Raw genomic sequence first — 24,129 nt, 5'->3', positions numbered from 1 at the left:
CCCAACACCAACTAAAAAAATAAACGAAATATTCAACATTCACAAAATTATCGTTCAATAATAAAAGGAAAAATCATTACTACAAATAATATTATTATTATAATCAAAAAGAAGCGCTAACCCACAAGGACTACAAATAATAATAATGTAGCATATTAGCACAGTATTTGGTTTAGTGATTAGTTTTGAATGTAATAATAATAGTAGCACGGTAGGGTCAACATAAGAATTCTGATTGGACCCGTATATAAACTAAGGATAAGTGTACATGCACCTAATATAACTCATGAAAGGGCAGGTAAAGACAGTAAGGAGATTAACAAAAATAACATTTTCCATGTCTCAGACATCCAAAATGTTATTTTTTTTCTTTTGTATTTTTTAACATAAAGTACAGTATTTCCATACAAGGGCATAATGTGTATCTTGGCATATGCAGAACCCATACTTTACATTAAGATTTCCCCCCAAATATTACTCCACATTTTAAGGAGCAAGATTAACATTACTGGTGGTTACTTTACTTTTGCTAAGTTTCTTATCAACTGGGCTGTGATGTTTATGTCAGATTGCATGAAGTTAGCACCAGCAGCCTCACTGATAAGGCTATCACACAAGAAAACCTGGTTTAGACGTAGACCACAGAATGACCTCTAAAACTAACTTTGAGTAACTCAAACTGTAGGTATACCCCATAAAAAATTTAAAGAATTTTTTTCTGTAAAATATAAATGCATATTATACTGTAGTGAATTAAAAAGACAATTTTAACAAACAGATTCTATTTTAGGACTGCCCATTAATATCTGTTTGGCTACAAATTCTTGTTTATTATCACTTGTACTTTGCTGTACATACAATTTAATAACAGTTCTGCATGCCCACACCTCAGGTACTGCAACAGGTTAACATTCACACTGCACACTTTCCTAAAATGTACAGTATATGTATACATGATAAATTTACCACTTACATACTTTTCTAATTAATACAATATTTACATTTGGCACCTGGACATTGCCCTAATGCATAAGAATATCTTTGTGGTGTTGCACTGATGCAAACAGAACGCTGAGTCTAATATGTAAAATCAGTTCTAACTTAACAAGTGTACCTGTCTGAACTTTAGTAAAATGATAAACAGATCTCCTTGGTACATTACCTTATTTATTTAAACCAACAGGTTTTAATTTTACTCATGCTATATATGTAAGCAATCACTTTTATTCTCTAGTCACATTCTTAATATGTAGCAAGATTATAAATATTAAATTTTAAACACCTTCATGAGCTATTACTCTTTAGACAATTATAGCAACTAGCTTACTGATGTCTGTAGCTATACATTATGGAGAGTTCAGCACCTCCTTTGATTATACAGTGGTACTCCGAGTTTTGGCCATAATTCGTTCCAGAAGAATGTTCGAGTGCCGTTACTGAACGAATTTGTTCCCATAAGGAATAATATAAAATAGATTAGTCTGTTTCAGACCCCCAAAAATGCACTTACAAAAGCACTTACAATAGCACTTACAATAATACACTTACATAACTGTTCGAGTTGGGAGCTGTACGAAACTCGGGGTACCACTATATCATTATTCATCATGGAAAGCCATTTTCTTCTAGGGCTAAGATTCTACACAAGATATATCTTTCTTTCTTTCAACACACCAGCCGTATCCCACCGAGGCGGGGTGGCCCAAAAGGAAAAACGAAAATTTCTCCTTTTACATTTAGTAATATATACAGGAGAAGGGGTTACTAGCCCCTTGCTTCCGGCATTTTAGTCGCCTCTTACGACACGCATGGATTACTGAGGAAGAATTTTGTTCCACTTCCCCATGGAGAACAAGATATATATTTATAAGAAATGGCAAGATATATTTTTATAAGAAATGACACATGAAATATATTTGCAATACAATATTGAATTTTGTTACATAGATATTTTTATTTTTGTTACTACCCTCCACCACCACTCTTATTATAATCTACTTCCTGCATCATATAATTTTTATATATGATCTTATGTTAATATTTTTCATTATTTCACTTCTTTATATATATCACCAATACAAGAAACCATCTTCCTCTGCCACCATTTGCCTTATTAACTTTTCTAACTCACCCTAATATGTATCTGTTACCACATACCTATACAGTGTGGATAGATAGAAAATACACCAACAGTCAGTGTGAGAAAGAGAGAGACAAATACAGCCACAAAGTACAGGGCCTTGACAACATGTCACCATGGACACAGAAGCACCTGCTGCTTATAGTAAACCACTTGCACATATCCTGAAAGAATCAATATAAACAGGCAGATTACCAGACATCCAGAAGACAACAAATGCAATTTCAACATTAAAAAATGGCAACAGCAGGATGGCACTAAACTACAGATCAATACTGCTGGCTCTCATTCCTTGCAAAGTAATGGGAGAAGACAAGAAAAGACACTAAGAGAACAACTTGAGGAAATATGATTCGTCTCTCAACAGCAACAAGCCTTCAGGAATGTTAAGACCTGCTTCACTAACCTGAATAAAAAAAAACAAGAAAAGGTTGTGCAGACTGCATTTTCCTTGTCTGTGAAAGTCTATGATACCATGCCCAAGCTTATGAGAAGAGCCCCAACATCAGATTACAGATTATAGTAAGATTACATTGACTGGTACAGGAATGCTCAGGAAAGTGGTCAATCAAATTCAATCCAAGTAAATCTTAATTAATTATTATTAGAACATTCATGGGAATGCATTAAACCCATAAGGGTCATATGGGAAATGGAAGGTGGTCAGGTTTGATCCAAGAAAGGAAAGGGTAATTCAAATTCCTTGGATCAAAAATGTAAAATAATGAGAGGTGCAAAGGAGACCAGACAGTGTACCATATTCTTGAGAAAGCAGTGCTGTACAATGGTCACATACCATGTAGCATGGCCTGAGATCAAATTTCTTGTTTTTGACTAGTCAATCAGGCTGATGCTATAGCTAACCATATTCCTATGTAACAATTACAACCTGGTTGATAAGGCACTTGTAGCAGGTAGTGGTCCAGTTTCCTCTAGAAGAAATTTACCTTTAGTCCTTCAATATTTACCTCTGCTGGTAAACCATTCAAGAATTTTGAACCAAAAATATTGACAGTTCTCCAAGTGTGTCTTTGGCACATTCAAAATACTCAAAGCTGCTGACATGATAGACAAGGCTAAGTTCTTCACCGAGGATAAACTAGATATAATGTGGCATGGTTGTAAATTACACACCCAAATGAGTTATTATGATATTAAAAAATATTTCAACAAAGCAGTCAAGATATGAGATTACCTAAAAAATAGTCCAAACAAAAGTTCAAAAGCAGATATGACAAGCCAATTTCATACCAGTTGGTCTAAAATTAATAGGGAGGAGACCAGGAGCTGAAGTTCATCCTCCCACAAATTTAAACAGGTAATAACACAAGGAAAACCTGAAGATGGTGAAGAGTAAGCCATACCAAATAATTGCTGAGCAAAGATAGGGCCCAATAACTGGAGCTCAACTTCTACAAATACTAGGCACTCCCACATTCAGTAAAAATAATGAACAAACTGCAGGAGTGATTTAACAAATGGCTTCCAGCAGCTGGGCATCAACTGAGCCGATAACCAGAGGTTAAACAAGTGGTTCCCAGCAGTTGGGCATCATACTGAGCCTATAACCAGAGGTTTAACAAGTGGCTCCCAGCAGTTGGGCATCACAATGAGCCTATCACCAGAGGCTCACATAAACAGGACATCAGACACAAAGGCTAAATTGATAAATACAATACAGGGAGTAATCACAGCAACCAATTAATGGTCAAGGGGTAGCGACTAGGAACTGAAGTTCATTTCCTACAAGTACATATACAAGTCACATAATATCACATAAGATCTTAAAGTGTGCAGGTGACTGCCTTTGCAAATACAGACACACACAATTTCTTAATTTCTTGAAATATACTAATAATGGGGACATAATTTTAGATTATGAAAAAAAAAAGTTATGAGGACAGACACTAAAGAAAAAATATTTCTTAAATAGTGGTAGACAGCTGCAATGACTTCCAAGGCAAGGCAGTGTGTTACAACTACTAGAAACTTTAAAGTTTTATATGACAAATTAATTATAGAAACCAAGATACCATGAACATTGCTCTACCCTTTTAACTATAAAAAGGCAATTATATACACTAACTCACACACACACCTTCCTTTTCCTTCACTACATCTTTCACACTGTCTCAGGCAATGAAATACATAAGTACATATACCAAAAATGGCCACATAAAGCGAATGTACATTTATGAAAAGTAATTATGAATGGCAAAACAATAACTAAAAAGTACAATCACAGCCATTTTTCCTCTTTCACTTAAAGAGTTACAGCTTTTGTCCAAAAGTAATCCCATTATGTTTCTATTTCAAACAGCTGGCAAGGAGGAAGACTTGGACGCTCACAAAGTGTATTTGACTGTTTTAAATTGATCTTGATGTACATTATCTTCCAGGCTCGGTCCACTGGACTGCACACTAAGCCAGATTCTTGCTCAAAAATCCCTACCAATGCATTTTTATGATGTAATGTACCACAACAGCAAATCTTCACCAGTCCATGATCTGACTTGAAAGCTTGTGTTCCATTTTCCAAATTTGGACTGAAGAGAAGACTATATGCCATGAAAGTTTCTCTTAAAAGTGCATAAGTGTTATCTCTACCCTGGGCATGTTTCTCACCACATGAATGTCCAATAAAATAAATATCTGCAAAGCTATTGCTGTAAAAGATGTCTTCCCGAAAGGTGTCACCAATGTGGTGTGCACACACTGGCTGTAAGCGATTCACCATATTAAAATACCATTCGCAGAAATCTCTGGTGAAGTCATCACTCCTAATGACACTCACTATTGGCTGAGCAAAAGGTGTGACATCAAATTCAGATTCAGTATCGTCATTAGCAATATTTTTTTCTACTTGAGTGCCTGAAACAGTACGATTTAGTGATCTAACTGCATTGGTGCTTGAAGGACTGTGTATAGATTTATTTCTATCAGTAGATGTGATATCTTCAGTTTTATCAGTGTTTGTGCTAGCTACTCTAAGTCTACCACTAGAGACATTGCCTTTTCTACCTTTGGGACTTTCAATTTCAGGATCTGAAGATGCCCTTCGTTTTAAAGTTGTAGGCTTTGACACAGCTTTTCTGCCACACTGCTTTTCCTGAAAAAAGGTGAGCATAACATTTAATAAATTTCATTACAATAATCCTGTGTGGAGAGACCATCATCTAGGAAGGTTGGCAAAGCATCATAGAAGACAGCTGGAGAAAATACAAAAGGCAAACACTAAGACATTTTGTTATAACTGTTTTGACCCTGGGACTTTGGTCATTAAGTACTGAAATATATCAAATGCCCTAATGTTTTCACTTAGTATCTTTTTCCAACTACTTATTGGTATCACATTCCATATTTACCAGTATGTTATAGACAAACAAAGATATTCAGGAACATATCTTTTCATAATACAATACTGTACTTTTGCTGCTCAGTAGTATCCAGTCACTCCATAAACTAATTGTTAATTATTACACAAAAATTTTCACAAATAAATTATCAATCATGCATAAAATTTAATAATTTACAAGCTTTGAAGGAATAAACAAACATTTTCTGGATCAAATTTTTTCACACTATACAGAAATTTTTTTTGATTTGGTAAATTTATTTAACCTCAAGAAATTTAATGGAAGTAAATATCAGGTGGGGATATAGTTTTGGAGTGGTTGGTGCAATTATTTAATAAATGTATGGAAGAGGGTAAGGTACCTAGGGATTGGCAGAGAGCATGCATAGTTCCTTTGTATAAAGGCAAAGGGGACAAAAGAGAGTGCAAAAATTATAGGGGGATAAGTCTGCTGAGTATACCTGGTAAAGTGTATGGTAGAGTTATTATTGAAAGAATTAAAAGTAAGACGGAGAATAGGATAGCAGAAGAACAAGGAGGCTTTAGGAAAGGTAGGGGGTGTGTGGACCAGGTGTTTACAGTGAAACATATAAGTGAACAGTATTTAGATAAGGCTAAAGAGGTCTTTGTGGCATTTATGGATTTGGAAAAGGCGTATGACAGGGTGGATAGGGGGGCAATGTGGCAGATGTTGCAAGTGTATGGTGTAGGAGGTAGGTTACTGAAAGCAGTGAAGAGTTTTTACGAGGATAGTGAGGCTCAAGTTAGAGTATGTAGGAAAGAGGGAAATTTTTTCCCAGTAAAAGTAGGCCTTAGACAAGGATGTGTGATGTCACCGTGGTTGTTTAATATATTTATAGATGGGGTTGTAAGAGAAGTAAATGCGAGGGTCTTGGCAAGAGGCGTGGAGTTAAAAGATAAAGAATCACACACAAAGTGGGAGTTGTCACAGCTGCTCTTTGCTGATGACACTGTGCTCTTGGGAGATTCTGAAGAGAAGTTGCAGAGATTGGTGGATGAATTTGGTAGGGTGTGCAAAAGAAGAAAATTAAAGGTGAATACAGGAAAGAGTAAGGTTATGAGGATAACAAAAAGATTAGGTGATGAAAGATTGAATATCAGATTGGAGGGAGAGAGTATGGAGGAGGTGAATGTATTCAGATATTTGGGAGTGGACGTGTCAGCGGATGGGTCTATGAAAGATGAGGTGAATCATAGAATTGATGAGGGGAAAAGAGTGAGTGGTGCACTTAGGAGTCTGTGGAGACAAAGAACTTTGTCCTTGGAGGCAAAGAGGGGAATGTATGAGAGTATAGTTTTACCAACGCTTTTATATGGGTGTGAAGCATGGGTGATGAATGTTGCAGCGAGGAGAAGGCTGGAGGCAGCGGAGATGTCATGTCTGAGGGCAATGTGTGGTGTGAATATAATGCAGAGAATTCGTAGTTTGGAAGTTAGGAGGAGGTGTGGGATTACCAAAACTGTTGTCCAGAGGGCTGAGGAAGGGTTGTTGAGGTGGTTCGGACATGTAGAGAGAATGGAGCGAAACAGAATGACTTCAAGAATGTATCAGTCTGTAGTGGAAGGAAGGCGGGGTAGGGGTCGGCCTAGGAAAGGTTGGAGAGAGGGGGTAAAGGAGGTTTTGTGTGCGAGGGGCTTGGACTTCCAGCAGGCATGCGTGAGCGTGTTTGATAGGAGTGAATGGAGACAAATGGTTTTTAATACTTGACGTGCTGTTGGAGTGTGAGCAAAGTAACATTTATGAAGGGGTTCAGAGAAACCAGCAGGCCGGACTTAAGTCCTGGAGATGGGAAGTACACTGCCTGCACTCTGAAGGAGGGGTGTTAATGTTGCAGTTTAAAAACTGTAGTGTAAAGCACCCTTCTGGCAAGACAGTGATGGAGTGAATGATGGTGAAAGTTTTTCTTTTTCAGGCCACCCTGCCTTGGTGGGAATCGGCCAGTGTGATAATAATAATAAATATCATAACACTAATGGCTGCTTGCCAGTTTTATATAAAGTGACCCATAAAATAGCAAATGCATATTCATTCATCTTTACATATGTTCCTCTTTAAGAGTGGGAAGATTCTGTGTACTGTGTTTGGAAGTCTCTCTTTCCAGCATAGTTCATGGATGAGGATCCAAGCACTGTCTTTGGTTGAAATGACAGAGATTTCCTCATCTACTAAAATTTCTGAATAAATGATTCCAATGGATTTATCGCTCATGAGCAAAACAAACAAATCTCTCACATTCAACTGCATCACACATGCAAATAATGTTATATACTGTGATCAAACTTAAAAAAAAAAAAAAAAGTACGAATAAAACTCAGATTCAAACAATAGCAAAAGCAATTACATTCTCTCTCCTCAGCTAAAGGCTTAACAGCTCACCCATAAGTCCTTCACAGCCATGATCATTTGATTTTTATTGGCAAAACCCATCGATGGTACTTGATACTTGTGGAGATACAGAAACAGTGTTTGTGCAGACAAGCGACGGTAGGAAAAGAAACGTCCCAAGTCTGGAGTGTGCAGGAGAATAATTTCTATGGCCTCTGTAACAAATTTATGTTTGTGTATTAATTAAGTTGCAAATATATTAAACATATACTTCTTAACAATAAGTGAATAGATGAATTGAAAGCTAGTTTTTTTATGAACACTGTGCACAAATTTGCTACCTCTGTAGTATATTGGTGCTAAATAATTTACTGATACTTAAGAATGCACTTCTAAATACGGTATTACAATAAAAAAAAAAAATTTCTGTGAATGAATGAACATTAGTTTATGAAATCAGAGCTTAATCTCCTTTTAATTCATAACATCAGCTGTGGAAGCTGTGGTAGTACAGTAGACACAAAAGTGAAGTATCTTGACATTCAAAATGTGGAAAGCTGTTATACAGCAGATAAAGTAATTATGACAGCAAAAGGAAGCCTGATTTTGTAAAATTTAATTCTTATATGGACTAATATTACTGTGAATGGTAAGAATCTATAGGAACACATATAATGCAGAAAGCACACCTTATCAAAATCCAGGATTTTTGGGCATTTGTGATTTCTAGAGATTACAGATGTGCTACAAATGTTGGAAAAACAAGCAAAATAAAACAAAAGTAAAAGTATTATACTACCACTAGAATTAAGAGGCAAAATGCGGTTGTTTGTGGATGTCCGAGCCAGAGCGAGTAGAGCTTCAGAATCTAACATTTCAAGTAGCCCACGCACACCGGCTTCATAGATGGAGTGAAGGAGGCTCATGACTGAGGAAGACCTGCAACAATCAGCATATTATAAAAAAAAAAAATTTGACAATGACAGAAAAAGAGAGAGAGAGAGAGAAAGGAGACATCTCACTCCTGCATTTTCACACAGCATATTCTACCAACTGATTGAAATTATTAATAAAAATTATTATACTGTTACAGTAATAATCATGGTGAACAGGAGTAACAGGTGTAAGGAAACATGCTCATTTCCACTCGCCTGAGAACTGAACCTGGGTCCTCCAGTTATGAGTTGAGAGGTACTACTAATGAATAATGAGCTAAAGTTATGGTCACTTTACCCCTCTCCAATACCATGTTCATTTTGATATAATGCTTAATGAAATCAATGCATCATTATACTCCTAGGGAAGTGCTGTACCAATATGGTTCAGACAGCATCAGGGAAATTACAACCTGTGAGGAATTACAACCTACAGAATGTAACATGAAGTTAGTAAGTAAACTACAGTGTTTAAAATACACTCATTAATGTACAGTGTATAACAAGCAGTAACCTACAGTGTATAATACATAGTAACATACAGTGTATAACACATAGTAACATACAGCATATAAAAAGCAGTAACATGCAGTGTATAAAAAGTACTAATACAATATATAACAAGTAGTAACATAGTGTATAATATGCACTAACATACAGCATATAACACGCACTAACATACAGTGTATAACATACACTAACGTACAGTGTATAACATACACTAACATACAGTGTATAACATACACTAACATACAGTGTATAACATGCACTAACATACAGCATATAACATACACTAACATAGTGCATAACATACACTAACATACAGTGTATAACATACACTAACATACAGTGTATAACATACACTAACATAGTGCATAACATACACTAACATACAGTGTATAACATACACTAACATACAGTGTATAACATACACTAACGTACAGTGTATAACATTCACTAACATACAGTGTATAACATACACTAACATACAGTGTATAACATGCACTAACATACAGCATATAACATACACTAACATAGTGCATAACATACACTAACATACAGTGTATAACATGCACTAACATACAGTGTATAACATACACTAACATACAGTGTATAACATGCACTAACATACAGTGTATAACATGCACTGAAGTTAAGACACGTGTGCAACCTCTGGGTATCTTTGTTGTAGATGTTTCGCCATCCAGTGGCTTTATCAATACAAATTCCAGGACATAACTTGAAGACAGTAGAACTATATACAGAAGATGAGGTAATCAGTCCCTCAACCTGTATATAGTCCTACTGTCTTCAAGTTTCCTACTGTCTTCAAGTTATGTCCTGGAATTTGTATTGATAAAGCCACTGGATGGCAAAACGTCTACAGTAAAAATACCCAGATGTTGCACATGTGTCTTAATTTCATCTTGTCGGTATTATATACCATTCTTGCATAACATGCACTAACATACAGTGTATAACATGCACTAACATACAGTGTATAACATGCACTAACATACATTGTATAACATACACTAACATACAGTGTATAACATACACTAACATACAGTGTGTAACATACACTAACATACAGTGGATAACATACACTAACATACAGTGTATAACACAAATAACCCGCACATAAAAGAGAGAAGCTTACGACGACGTTTCGGTCCGACTTGGACCATTGACAAAGTCACACTAACCAGAAGTGGAGCAGGATGGCTATATATAGGCAGGAAGAGGTGGTGGTAGTAGCAGTAGCAGTGCAAGAATGGTATATAATACCGACAAGATGAAATTAAGACACATGCGCAACACCCGGGCATCCCTATCATAGACGTTTCGCCATCCAGCCAGCCACTGAATGGTGAAACGTCCACAACAAAGACAACCAGACGCCACACATGCAGATTTTTCCTTTTCTGTTTACCGAAAACCTATGCACAGTGACATGTACATTCACTACTTTTCCTATCATGCTTCTCCTGTCAAGAAAAGTGTTCTTATCTCCCTCTTTCTCCGTGCCCTCCGCATCTGTGATCCTCAGTTCCTTCCAGCAGAAATTTCCACTCTTCATAATGTAGACAGCCTGTACTGTCTGCACAAACAGCCCATGCTGTCTGCCAGCTTAGTTCATATTTCGCGCCACTTCAGTGTTGCCCTCTGTAGCCAGGCTTCTCGGTAGGCACGCCAGCCTGTCTACCCATGCCTCGCTCTCACTCACACAGCGGCCTAGCAGCAAGACACAAGGCCTACTAGCTCTCTCTCGTGGGATGGCCCTCCCGGGCCATGGGCACAACACACAAGCCTGTGTACCCACCACGACTTAACAATAAAGTAAGAAGCCTCCAAAGATTTAAGTTGTTCAATGTGGATAGATCTAATGGGAAGGGCGGAGGAGTTGCATTATATGTTCGAGAAAATATTAATTGTTGCATAAAAACAGGTATAAAAATAGATGGAGCAGTAACAGAATCTGTTTGGGTAGAGTTCGTAGAGGGTCAAGAAAAACTAATTCTAGGTGTAATATACCGACCTCTAGGCTTGGATCACGATAGAGGGAGACTTCTTTGGGACGAAATTGTTAGGGCTTCTAGACACAATAACATAGTCATAGTAGGGGACTTTAACTTTAGTCAAATTGACTGGAATTCTTTGACAGGTAATCTAGAGTCCAGTGACTTTATGGAAACAGTTCAGGACTGTTTTCTGAAGCAGAGCGTAACAGAGCCTACCAGGGGTAATAATTTGCTAGACCTAGTCTTGTCAAATAAGGAAACACTCGTGAATAATCTGGAGATCACTGAAGAGCTTGGCGCAAGTGATCACAAATCCATCACTTTTAGCATTAACTGGGAATGCAAGAATAATGATAATACAGTAAAAATCCCTGATTTTCGTTCTGCCGATTATAATGGACTTAGGGAACACCTGTCTAATCTTGATTGGGGTTATCTAGCTAATGATTTTATTAACGATGATCATACTTATGATTATGAAGGGATCTGCTTTTATGATTGTTTTCTTAATAATGTACACAGTGCCCAGAGTATATACATTCCCCAGAGAGAAATTAGGTCTAATAATAACGATCCCAAATGGGTTAACAGGAGGCTAAAGTATCTATTAGGGGAGAAAAGGGGAATTTATAGGCACATCAGAAGAGGAGAGGTTGACCTTACTGACCAGTATGTTCAACTTAAAAGAGAAGTAAAAAAGGGGATTAGAAAGGCTAAACGTGACTATGAAATTAAAGTTGCTAATGAATCAAAGACTAATCCAAAGGGGTTCTTTCAAGTGTATAGGACGAAGGTGAAGGAAAAAGTAGGACCTCTGAAAATTGGGAATGGACAGCTGACGGATAACGAACTGGAAATGTGCTCCTTATTTAATGACTATTTTTTGTCAGTTTTTACACAGGAAGATGTAAATGAGATTCCAGTAATTAACAATTATTTAGTTCCTGATGAATTTAAGTTAACTAATATTACTGTCACGAGGGACATGGTTATTAAACAGATAGACAAACTGAAGCAAAATAAGTCCCTGGGACCCAATGAGCTGTTTTCCAGGGTACTTAAGGAATGCAAGATAGAGCTTAGTCAGCCATTAACAAGTGTATTCAATGCATCCATCCTTACCGGTGTTGTGCCAGAGTTGTGGAAGATGGCTAATGTGGTTCCTATATTCAAATCAGGGGATAAGTCCACTCCTTCAAATTACCGTCCAATAAGCCTGACATCTATAGTGGGCAAGTTTTTTTTTTTTTTTATTATCACACTGGCCGATTCCCACCAAGGCAGGGTGGCCCGAAAAAGAAAAACTTTCACCATCATTCACTCCATCACTGTCTTGCCAGAAGGGTGCTTTACACTACAGTTTTTAAACTGCAACATTAACACCCCTCCTTCAGAGTGCAGGCACTGTACTTCCCATCTCCAGGACTCAAGTCCGGCCTGCCGGTTTCCCTGAATCCCTTCATAAATGTTACTTTGCTCACACTCCAACAGCACGTCAAGTATTAAAAACCATTTGTCTCCATTCACTCCTATCAAACACGCTCACGCATGCCTGCTGGAAGTCCAAGCCCCTCGCACACAAAACCTCCTTTACCCCCTCCCTCCAACCCTTCCTAGGCCGACCCCTACCCCGCCTTCCTTCCACTACAGACTGATACACTCTTGAAGTCATTCTGTTTCGCTCCATTCTCTCTACATGTCCGAACCACCTCAACAACCCTTCCTCAGCCCTCTGGACAACAGTTTTGGTAATCCCGCACCTCCTCCTAACTTCCAAACTACGAATTCTCTGCATTATATTCACACCACACATTGCCCTCAGACATGACATCTCCACTGCCTCCAGCCTTCTCCTCGCTGCAACATTCATCACCCACGCTTCACACCCATATAAGAGCGTTGGTAAAACTATACTCTCATACATTCCCCTCTTTGCCTCCAAGGACAAAGTTCTTTGTCTCCACAGACTCCTAAGTGCACCACTCACTCTTTTTCCCTCATCAATTCTATGATTCACCTCATCTTTCATAGACCCATCCGCTGACACGTCCACTCCCAAATATCTGAATACGTTCACCTCCTCCATACTCTCTCCCTCCAATCTGATATTCAATCTTTCATCACCTAATCTTTTTGTTATCCTCATAACCTTACTCTTTCCTGTATTCACCTTTAATTTTCTTCTTTTGCACACCCTACCAAATTCATCCACCAATCTCTGCAACTTCTCTTCAGAATCTCCCAAGAGCACAGTGTCATCAGCAAAGAGCAGCTGTGACAACTCCCATTTTGTGTGTGATTCTTTATCTTTTAACTCCACGCCTCTTGCCAAGACCCTCGCATTTACTTCTCTTACAACCCCATCTATAAATATATTAAACAACCACGGTGACATCACACATCCTTGTCTAAGGCCTACCTTTACTGGGAAAAAATTTCCCTCTTTCCTACATACTCTAACTTGAGCCTCACTATCCTCGTAAAAACTCTTCACTGCTTTCAGTAACCTACCTCCTACACCATACACTTGCAACATCTGCCACATTGCCCCCCTATCCACCCTGTCATACGCCTTTTCCAAATCCATAAATGCCACAAAGACCTCTTTAGCCTTATCTAAATACTGTTCACTTATATGTTTCACTGTAAACACCTGGTCCACACACCCCCTACCTTTCCTAAAGCCTCCTTGTTCATCTGCTATCCTATTCTCCGTCTTACTCTTAATTCTTTCAATTATAACTCTACCATACACCTTACCAGGTACACTCAACAGACTTATCCCCCTATAATTTTTGCACTCTCTTTTATCCCCTTTGCCTTTATACAAAGGAACTATGCATGCTCTCTGCCAATCCCTAGGTACCTTACCCTCTTCCATACATTTATTAAATAATTGCACCAACCACTCCAAAACTATATCCCCACCTGCTTTTAACATTTCTATCTTTATCCCATCAATCCCGGCTGCCTTACCCCCTTTCATTTTACCTACTGCCTCACGAACTTCCCCCACACTCACAACTGGCTCTTCCTCACTCCTACAAGATGTTATTCCTCCTTGCCCTATACACGAAATCACAGCTTCCCTATCTTCATCAACATTTAACAATTCCTCAAAATATTCCCTCCATCTTCCCAATACCTCTAACTCTCCATTTAATAACTCTCCTCTCCTATTTTTAACTGACAAATCCATTTGTTCTCTAGGCTTTCTTAACTTGTTAATCTCACTCCAAAACTTTTTCTTATTTTCAACAAAATTTGTTGATAACATCTCACCCACTCTCTCATTTGCTCTCTTTTTACATTGCTTCACCACTCTCTTAACTTCTCTCTTTTTCTCCATATACTCTTCCCTCCTTGCATCACTTCTACTTTGTAAAAACTTCTCATATGCTAACTTTTTCTCCCTTACTACTCTCTTTACATCATCATTCCACCAATCGCTCCTCTTCCCTCCTGCACCCACTTTCCTGTAACCACAAACTTCTGCTGAACACTCTAACACTACATTTTTAAACCTAGCCCATACCTCTTCGACCCCATTGCCTATGCTCTCATTAGCCCATCTATCCTCCAATAGCTGTTTATATCTTACCCTAACTGCCTCCTCTTTTAGTTTATAAACCTTCACCTCTCTCTTCCCTGATGCTTCTATTCTCCTTGTATCCCATCTACCTTTTACTCTCAGTGTAGCTACAACTAGAAAGTGATCTGATATATCTGTGGCCCCTCTATAAACATGTACATCCTGAAGTCTACTCAACAGTCTTTTATCTACCAATACATAATCCAACAAACTACTGTCATTTCGCCCTACATCATATCGTGTATACTTATTTATCCTCTTTTTCTTAAAATATGTATTACCTATAACTAAACCCCTTTCTATACAAAGTTCAATCAAAGGGCTCCCATTATCATTTACACCTGGCACCCCAAACTTACCTACCACACCCTCTCTAAAGGTTTCTCCTACTTTAGCATTCAGGTCCCCTACCACAATTACTCTCTCATTTGGTTCAAAGGCTCCTATACATTCACTTAACATCTCCCAAAATCTCTCTCTCTCCTCTGCATTTCTCTCTTCTCCAGGTGCATACACGCTTATTATGACCCACTTCTCGCATCCAACCTTTACTTTAATCCACATAATTCTTGAATTTACACATTCATATTCTCTTTTCTCCTTCCATAACTGATCATTTAACATTACTGCTACCCCTTCCTTTGCTCTAACTCTCTCAGATACTCCAGATTTAATCCCATTTATTTCCCCCCACTGAAACTCTCCTACCCCCTTCAGCTTTGTTTCGCTTAGGGCCAGGACATCCAACTTCTTTTCATTCATAACATCAGCAATCATCTGTTTCTTGTCATCCGCACTACATCCACGCACATTTAAGCAACCCAGTTTTATAAAGTTTTTCTTCTTCTCTTTTTTAGTAAATGTATACAGGAGAAGGGGTTACTAGCCCATTGCTCCCGGCATTTTAGTCGCCTCATACGACACGCATGGCTTACGGAGGAAAGATTCTTTTCCACTTCCCCATGGACAATAGAAAGAAATAAAAAAGAACAAGAGCTATTTAGAAAAAGGAGAAAAACCTAGATGTATGTATATATATATATGCATGTGCGTGTCTGTGAAGTGTGACCAAAGTGTAAGTAGGAGTAGCAAGATATCCCTGTTATCTTAGCGTGTTTATGAGACAGAAAAAGAAAACCAGCAATCCTACCATCATGTAAAACAGTTACAGGTTTCTGTTTCACAGTCATCTGGCAGGACGGTAGTACTTCCCTGGGTGGTTGCTGTCTACCAACCTATTAGAATTAATTATAGTTGACATTATCAGAAATCACCTTGAAGAGCATAACTTGATAAATGAATCTCGGCATGGATTCACGAAAGGTCGTTCCTGCCTGACAAACTTACTGACGTTCTTCAATAGAACATTTGAGGCAGTTGACAGTGATAAGGAATATGATATTGTTTATTTGGATTTTAGTAAAGCTTTCGATAGAGTACCTCACAAGAGACTCTTAAGAAAAGTGGCAGCTCATGGTATAGGAGGTAAAGTTCTAGCATGGATTGAGGCATGGCTTACCAATAGAAAGCAGAGAGTTACCATTAATGGAGTGAAATCTGAATGGGGATTAGTCACTAGTGGCATTCCACAAGGATCAGTTTTAGGCCCTCTCTTGTTCATAATTTACATTAATGACCTTGATGAAGGGATTATGAGTGACATGAGTAAGTTTGCTGACGATACAAAGATAGGCCGTATAATTCACTCTGAGGAGGACGTCAATGAACTCCAGGACAATTTGAAAAATGGCAGATGAAGTTCAATGTGGATAAGTGTAAGGTACTTGCCCTTGGTAATGAAAATAACCCTCGAAGCTATAATCTAGGTGAAGTAGAGCTTGATCATACAGAATGTGAAAAAGACTTGGGAGTCATGGTAAGCAGAAATCTAAAGCCAAGACAGCAGTGCCTTAGTGTGCGCAACAAGGCCAACAGATTACTTGGATTTATCTCAAGAAGTATAAGTAACAGAAGTCCAAAAGTTATTTTACAGCTCTATACATCACTAGTGAGGCCTCATTTGGATTATGCTGCTCAGTTTTGGTCTCCTTACTACAGGATGGACATAGACTCATTAGAGAACATACAGAGAAGAATGACTAAAATGATTTACTGTGCAAGGAACCTCCCGTATGAAGATAGACTTAAAGCCTTAAATCTCCACTCTCTGGAGAGGCATAGAATGAGAGGAGATATCATTGAAGTGTATAAGTGGATGACAGGCATAAACAAGGGAGATATTAATAAAGTACTGAGGGTGTCGAACCAGGTAAGAACCAGAAATAATGGATATAAGTTGGATAAATTTAGATTTAGGAAGGACATAGGTAAGTACTGGTTTTCTAACAGAGTTGTAGATGCGTGGAACAGTCTTCCTAGTGGGGTGATAGAAGCTAGGACCTTGGGTAGCTTTAAGAAGAGACTGGACAAATATATGAGTGGGAGGGGCTGGGTTTGATTGGTGTCATGGGGCACGGGAGTTATTTCTTGGGTAGCTTTAGGTAGAGATCGTTTTGATAAGGACCTGCATCATATGGGCCAGTAGGCCTTCTGCAGTGTTCCTACATTCTTATGTTCTTATGTTCTTAAGATGTATCATTTACTCCCCGCTACTAGAACACCAATACACAACAAACATCCGTCTCTCAATGAGTTATCCTGATGTCGTGTCTGGACATTTGAGCATCCAGACACAGGTACAAGCAGGATCCAGCCGAAATTTACCGAATTTCTTCGAGAATTGTAAGTGGCGCCCCAGTGACCCCACGCTACAGCGGCCCACGCTGTTTCTCAAGTCACGTGTTTAGCGTCATTTGTATGGTGCTGTTGTTGTTCAGATCTGCACAGCTGTTTCAGCAAGCCAGAGGTGAGTTTCGTGGTGATTTCTGTGTCTAGTGTGTTTCCCTGTGTTTGTGGGTGGGAGGAGGAGGAATAACCAGATGCTCCCTCGCCATACACTCATCCATGCTCCTCGCCACCACACTACCATACACCACTCACCACTACTCACTCCCTCTGCTGTGTTTTCTGCTGTTTGTGAATTCATTGCCAGAGCTGTGTATCCGAGTGCCCGAGGCCACTCGAAGCTACGTGGATCAGCATGCCACGTAGACCAGCATGCCACGTAGATCACGATGCCACGTGGATCCTGACGCCACGTGGGTGTGGGCGATGTCATGTAGATCTACCAGCCACGTGAGTTACCAGATGTCCCAGGCCACATGCTGTGGTCTGCTGCCCGCATCACATTGACGTCACCCACTATGCTGCCCGACTTCATGACGTCACGATGTCTGCCTGACGTCACCTCGAGATGTCTGCTGACATCACAGTGCTGCTGACGTCACCTCGCGACATCACGCCTGACATCACATGATGTCACCATCGAGTGTTCAGTAATTGTTTCAGTATTGTCGAGAAGATTGAGAGAAGATATATGTCGTGTGTTAATTAATTCCTCTCAGTCAGTGTTCTCACATTTTAGTATGTCTTAGAGTCAGTTTTATGCACAGAAAAGCATCATTTGCTAGTTTAAGCCATGTTGTACCGCATGTACCGCGGGTGTGTAGTTTCCGTGTGTCCAGTGAGGTCTGAGCCAGACCTGAGTAGCACCACTGTGCTAAGTCACCCGTGTGACCAGTGCATTTGACAGCTGATCTACTCAGCGCCCGAGTGACCGAGCCCTCTTGTACAGAAAGCTTTTATGCTCGTCGCTCGTGATGCTCTGCAGAATCGTACCTGCTACGATTCCCATCGAGATTTGTTTCACTTCACCTCCAGACCTTCAGAGTGCAGTTATATGTAGAGAAACAAGTCTGGGGATGCTTAGACTAACCTCTCCTATAACTCCAACTGTCGAGAGAATGACACACTGTGTCAGCCTCGTGTCACAAGCTTCAGTGAGCAGCCTGCACAAAGAAGATGTCACTTTGGCTGCTAGCTCGCTCACTGCAGTCTGGTGTATGATGTTACGACTCACAGATGTTTCGCCCAGTCGTCTCTGCCATGACTCGCTCCACAACTCGCTCCACGCTCGCCGGCAGTGACAGCCCAGCGACAGTACCAGTCGAGAAGTGTCCTCCTGAGTCGCTTGCCAGAAGTCCTGCCCAGTTGCCGAGTTTTGTCGATGCCTCACTCGAGGGCACCAGCATGTCGTGCCCCAGGTTGAGTGAAAACCTGCAGCGACTCCTACGATGACTGCTTCACTGTTCCAGAGGAGACCGTACCCTGTTACGTCACAGCTCAGCCGCAGCGATGTCTCCTGTGTTGCAGTATCTGTCCAGACGCAGGAAGGCGTGCAGTGATGCCCTTCGACGCTCACTGCCTTTCACCACGATGTTTAGCACACCCACATGTTTTTTCTTCCCTCCCTGTAGGAAGTTTTTTTCCATGTCCATATATATATATATATGCTTTTATTTTGTGTTCTGTGCCCTGTTCCTACGAGAGAGAGACCGAGTTCCTTTTACCACCAGTATTGTCGAGTCGGGACGATGCGTGGTAGGTGGCCGAGCGTATGTAGACAGCCTGTACTGTCTGCACAAACAGCCCATGCTGTCTGCCAGCTTAGTTCATATTTCACGCCACTTCAGTGTTGCCCTCTGTAGCCAGGCCTCTCGGTAGGCACGCCAGCCTGTCTGCCCATGCCTCGCTCTCACTCACACAGCGGCCTAGCAGCAAGTCACAAGTACTAGTAGCTCTCTCTCGTGGGATGGCCCTTCCCGGGCCATGGGCACAACACAAGCCTGTGTACCCACCACGACTTAACAATAAACTAAGAAGCCTCCGAAGAAGACACGTATTATTTACACCCCGCTTTCAGCTCTACCAAATAATCCGTTATAATAATTCGTTTTCCCGTCTTGGCTACCCTTCCCATTTCATAGACTCTGCCCTCTCACGTGCTAAATGCAATTTCTTCTCTCCCCAACTCTCTACTTTTGGGAACTCTTCTATCCTCTGCCTTCCCTACATTTCCGGTCTTTCTAATCTCAACAATTCTCTCCGTCCCTTAGACATCAAGCTTACCTTCCGCCAGACTAACACCCTTCGCACTAATCTCATTCATACCTCTCCTCCCTCTATAGATGCTCCTGGTGTCTACTCTATTTCTTGCTCCTCCTGTCCTCTTCAATACTTCGGAGAAACTGGTCGATCTCTTTCTGACAGACTTAGGGAGCACAAAAATAGTGTTAGGCTTGCCGACACTAACGATGCTCTTTTCTGTCACGTCAGAGATCATAGCCATCCTATTGACTGGTCTTCTGCTAAAACTGTCTTCCCTACTTCCAACTCGAACAGTCGCCATCTAGTTGAATCCTCTCTAATACACAACTTTCCTTGTATGAATCTTAGTCATGGCTTCGTCTCTGTAGATGCCTTCCTCTCCCACTACATTGTAAAATGCTCCAAACTTCAGAACACCCGTGACTTAACCTGACTCCTCATTTTTTCTTTTTCTTTTTCTTCTTCTCCCTCTTCCCCTTTCCTCTTTCCTTTTCTCCTCTGGGTTGTCTTTCTCTCTTCTGTCTCGTGTTTCTGTTCCTTCTTCATTTATTTAACCACTTCCCCTTTCATGCACCTCTGTGCGCTTGCTCTCCCTCAGTGTGCACCTAGCTCTCTTGCAGTGCTCCCCTTCCTTTGTATTTGACTGGCTCGTCCTCCTTATTTCCTACTTCTACCACTTCCACTACTACTACCTCTACTACTACTACTACTACTACTACTACTACTACTACTACTACTACTACTACTACTACAACTACTGATGAAATTAAGACACATGTGCGGCATCTGGTTGTCTTTGTTGTGGACGTTTCACCATTCAGTGGCTGGCTGGATGGCGAAACGTCTACGATAGGGATGCCCGGGTGTTGCGCATGTGTCTTAATTTCATCTTGTCGGTATTATATACCATTCTTGTACTACTACTACTACTACCACCACCTCTTCCTGCCTATATATAGCCGTCCTGCTCCACTTCTGGTTAGTGTGACTTTGTCAATGGTCCAAGTCGGACCGAAATGTCGTCGTAAGCTTCTCTCTTTTATGTGCGGGTTATTTGTGTATCGTTCCAGTCACGGTATTGTGCCTTTTTTTGTTATTTATACAGTGTATAACATACACTAACATACAGTGTATAACATACACTAACATACAGTGTATAACATACACTAACATACAGTGTATAACATACACTAACATACAGTGTATAACATGCACTAACATACAGTGTATAACATGCACTAACATACAGGGTATAACATGCACTAACATACAGTGTATAACATGCACTAACATACAGTGTATAACATGCACTAACATACAGTGTATAACATACACTAACATACAGTGTATAACATACACCAACATACAGTGTATAACATGCACTAACATACAGTGTATAACATGCACTAACATACAGTGTATAACATACACCAACATACAGCATATAACATGCACTAACATACAGTGTATAACATACACTAACATACAGTGTATAACATACACCAACATACAACATATAACATGCACTAACATACAGTGTATAACATGCACTAACATACAGTGTATAACATGCACTAACATACAGTGTATAACATGCACTAACATACAGTGTATAACATGCACTAACATACAGTGTATAACATACACTAACATACAGTGTATAACATACACCAACATACAGTGTATAACATGCACTAACATACAGTGTATAACATGCACTAACATACAGTGTATAACATGCACTAACATACAGTGTATAACATGCACTAACATACAGTGTATAACATACACTAACATACAGTGTATAACATACACCAACATACAGTGTATAACATGCAGTAACATACAGTGTATAACATGCACTAACATACAGTGTATAACATGCACTAACATACAGTGTATAACATGCACTAACATACAGTGTATAACATACACTAACATACAGTGTATAACATGCACTAACATACAGTGTATAACATACACTAACATACAGTGTATAACATACACCAACATACAGTGTATAACATACACTAACATACAGTGTATAACATACACTAACATACAGTGTATAACATGCACTAACATAGTGTATAACATACACTAACATACAGTGTATAACATACACTAACATACAGTGAATAACATACACCAACATACAGTGTATAACATACACTAACATACAGTGTATAACATACACTAACATACAGTGTATAACATACACTATCATACAGTGTATAACATGCACTAACATACAGTGTATAACATACACTAACATACAGTGTATAACATACACTAATATACAGTGTATAACATGCACTAACATAGTGTATAACATACACTAACATACAGTGTATAACATACACTAACATACGGTGTATAACATACACTAACATACGGTGTATAACATGCACTAACATACAGTGTATAACATGCACTAACATACAGTGTATAACATGCACTAACATAGTGTATAACATACACTAACATACAGTGTATAACATACACTAACATACAGTGTATAACATACACTAACATACAGTGTATAACATATACTAACATACAGTGTATAACATACACTAATATAGTGTATAACATACACTAACATACAGTGTATAACATGCACTAACATACAGTGTATAACATACACTACATACAGTGTATAACATACACTACATACAGTGTATAACATACACTAACATAGTGTATAACACACTAACATACAGTATATAACATACACTAACATAGTATAACATACACTAACATACAGTGTATAACATACACTAACATACAGTGTATAACATACACTAACATACAGTGTATAACATGCACTCACATAGTGTATAACATACACTAACATAGGGTGTATAACATACACTAACATACGGTGTATAACATGCACTAACATACAGTGTATAACATGCACTAACATACAGTGTATAACATGCACTAACATAGTGTATAACATGCACTAACATACAGTGTATAACATACACTAACATAGTGTATAACATACACTAACATAGTGTATAATATACACTAACATAGTGTATAACATACACTAACATAGTGTATAACATACACTAACATAGTGTATAACATACACTAACATAGTGTATAACATACACTAACATAGTGTATAACATACACTAACATAGTGTATAACATACACTAACATAGTGTATAACATACACTAACATAGTGTATAACATACACTAACATACAGTGTATAACATACACTAACATACAGTGTATAACATACACTAACATACAGTGTATAACATGCACTAACATACAGTGTATAACATACACTAACATAGTGTATAACATACACTAACATACAGTGTATAACATACACTAACATAGTATAACATACACTAACATACAGTGTATAACATACACTAACATAGTGTATAACATACACTAACATACAGTGTATAACATACACTAACATACAGTGTATAACATACACTAACATACAGTGTATAACATACACTAATATACAGTGTATAACATACACTAACATAGTGTATAACATACACTAACATAGTGTATAACATACACTAACATAGTGTATAACATACACTAACATACAGTGTATAACATACACTAACATAGTGTATAACATACACTAACATACAGTGTATAACATACACTAACATAGTGTATAACATACACTAACATACAGTGTATAACATACACTAACATAGTGTATAACATACACTAACATAGTGTATAACATACACTAACATAGTGTATAACATACACTAACATACAGTGTATAACATACACTAACATACAGTGTATAACATGCACTAACATACAGTGTATAACATACACTAACATACAGTGTATAACATGTAGTATTAACTCAGCTTGCAGTGTCCTACAGAGGCAGGTGTTCTTCAACATATATCTGACAGGTGTCTCACCATCAGCACTACTCTCTCACTGTCCACACTTCACCAGGTCTTCATGTACCAGAATAATCAACAAACTGCACCAGTCCGCCTCAACTCTCCACCATTTAATGGAAATTATAAAAAAAAATTCAAGATACGTAGTAAAAATGTCAACACTGTGACGTCACAGCTTCTTATAAACACGAGGGATTCTGTATATAATTATTACAAAATTTAATATGTTCAAAAGATTTAAAGTTCTTTATTTTCAAGCCATTGGACATAATTTTATATTTTAATTGTTCATGGTGTGCACATAAATTCAGGTAATT

At 38.7% G+C, this 24,129-nt stretch overlaps 1 protein-coding gene across 6 annotated transcripts; it reads right to left on the bottom strand.

Moving 5' to 3' along the window:
* Nucleotides 1-312: 312 nt before the first annotated feature.
* On the bottom strand, nucleotides 313-23,980 carry LOC128686782 (uncharacterized protein C3orf38 homolog). Of its 6 annotated transcripts, XM_070091226.1 has the most exons (5): nucleotides 23,767-23,980; nucleotides 8,642-8,781; nucleotides 7,894-8,057; nucleotides 5,162-5,249; nucleotides 313-5,011 (listed from the first exon to the last, which is right to left on the bottom strand). In XM_070091226.1, exons 1-5 carry the CDS (start codon nucleotides 23,805-23,807, stop codon nucleotides 4,440-4,442), a joined length of 1,005 nt encoding a protein of 334 aa, XP_069947327.1. In that variant the 5' UTR covers nucleotides 23,808-23,980; the 3' UTR covers nucleotides 313-4,439. The 6 variants fall into 6 exon arrangements, with proteins under 6 accessions (XP_069947327.1, XP_069947117.1, XP_069947073.1 ...); XM_070091016.1 differs by having other exon boundaries at nucleotides 313-5,249; nucleotides 23,744-23,980; XM_070090972.1 differs by having other exon boundaries at nucleotides 313-5,249.
* Between the last annotated feature and the right edge of the window lie 149 nt (nucleotides 23,981-24,129).

This window comes from Cherax quadricarinatus, chromosome 1 (genome assembly GCF_038502225.1).
Source record: "Cherax quadricarinatus isolate ZL_2023a chromosome 1, ASM3850222v1, whole genome shotgun sequence".
NCBI lineage: Eukaryota > Metazoa > Arthropoda > Malacostraca > Decapoda > Parastacidae > Cherax > Cherax quadricarinatus.
Note: the sequence above shows the minus strand (reverse complement) of the source record. Positions and strands in the feature narration are given on the sequence as shown.

Coding starts and splice junctions, on each gene's coding strand:
- LOC128686782 (XM_070090972.1), bottom strand. CDS start 23,807: ATGTTGAAGAACACCTGCCTCTGTAGGACACTGCAAGCTGA. Junction 8,058..8,641: donor TTTGCCTCTTAATTCTAGTG/GTAGTATAATAC, acceptor AATTTGTTACAG/AGGCCATAGAAATTATTCTC. Junction 5,250..7,893: donor TGGCTGTGAAGGACTTATGG/GTGAGCTGTTAA, acceptor ACCTTTTTTCAG/GAAAAGCAGTGTGGCAGAAA.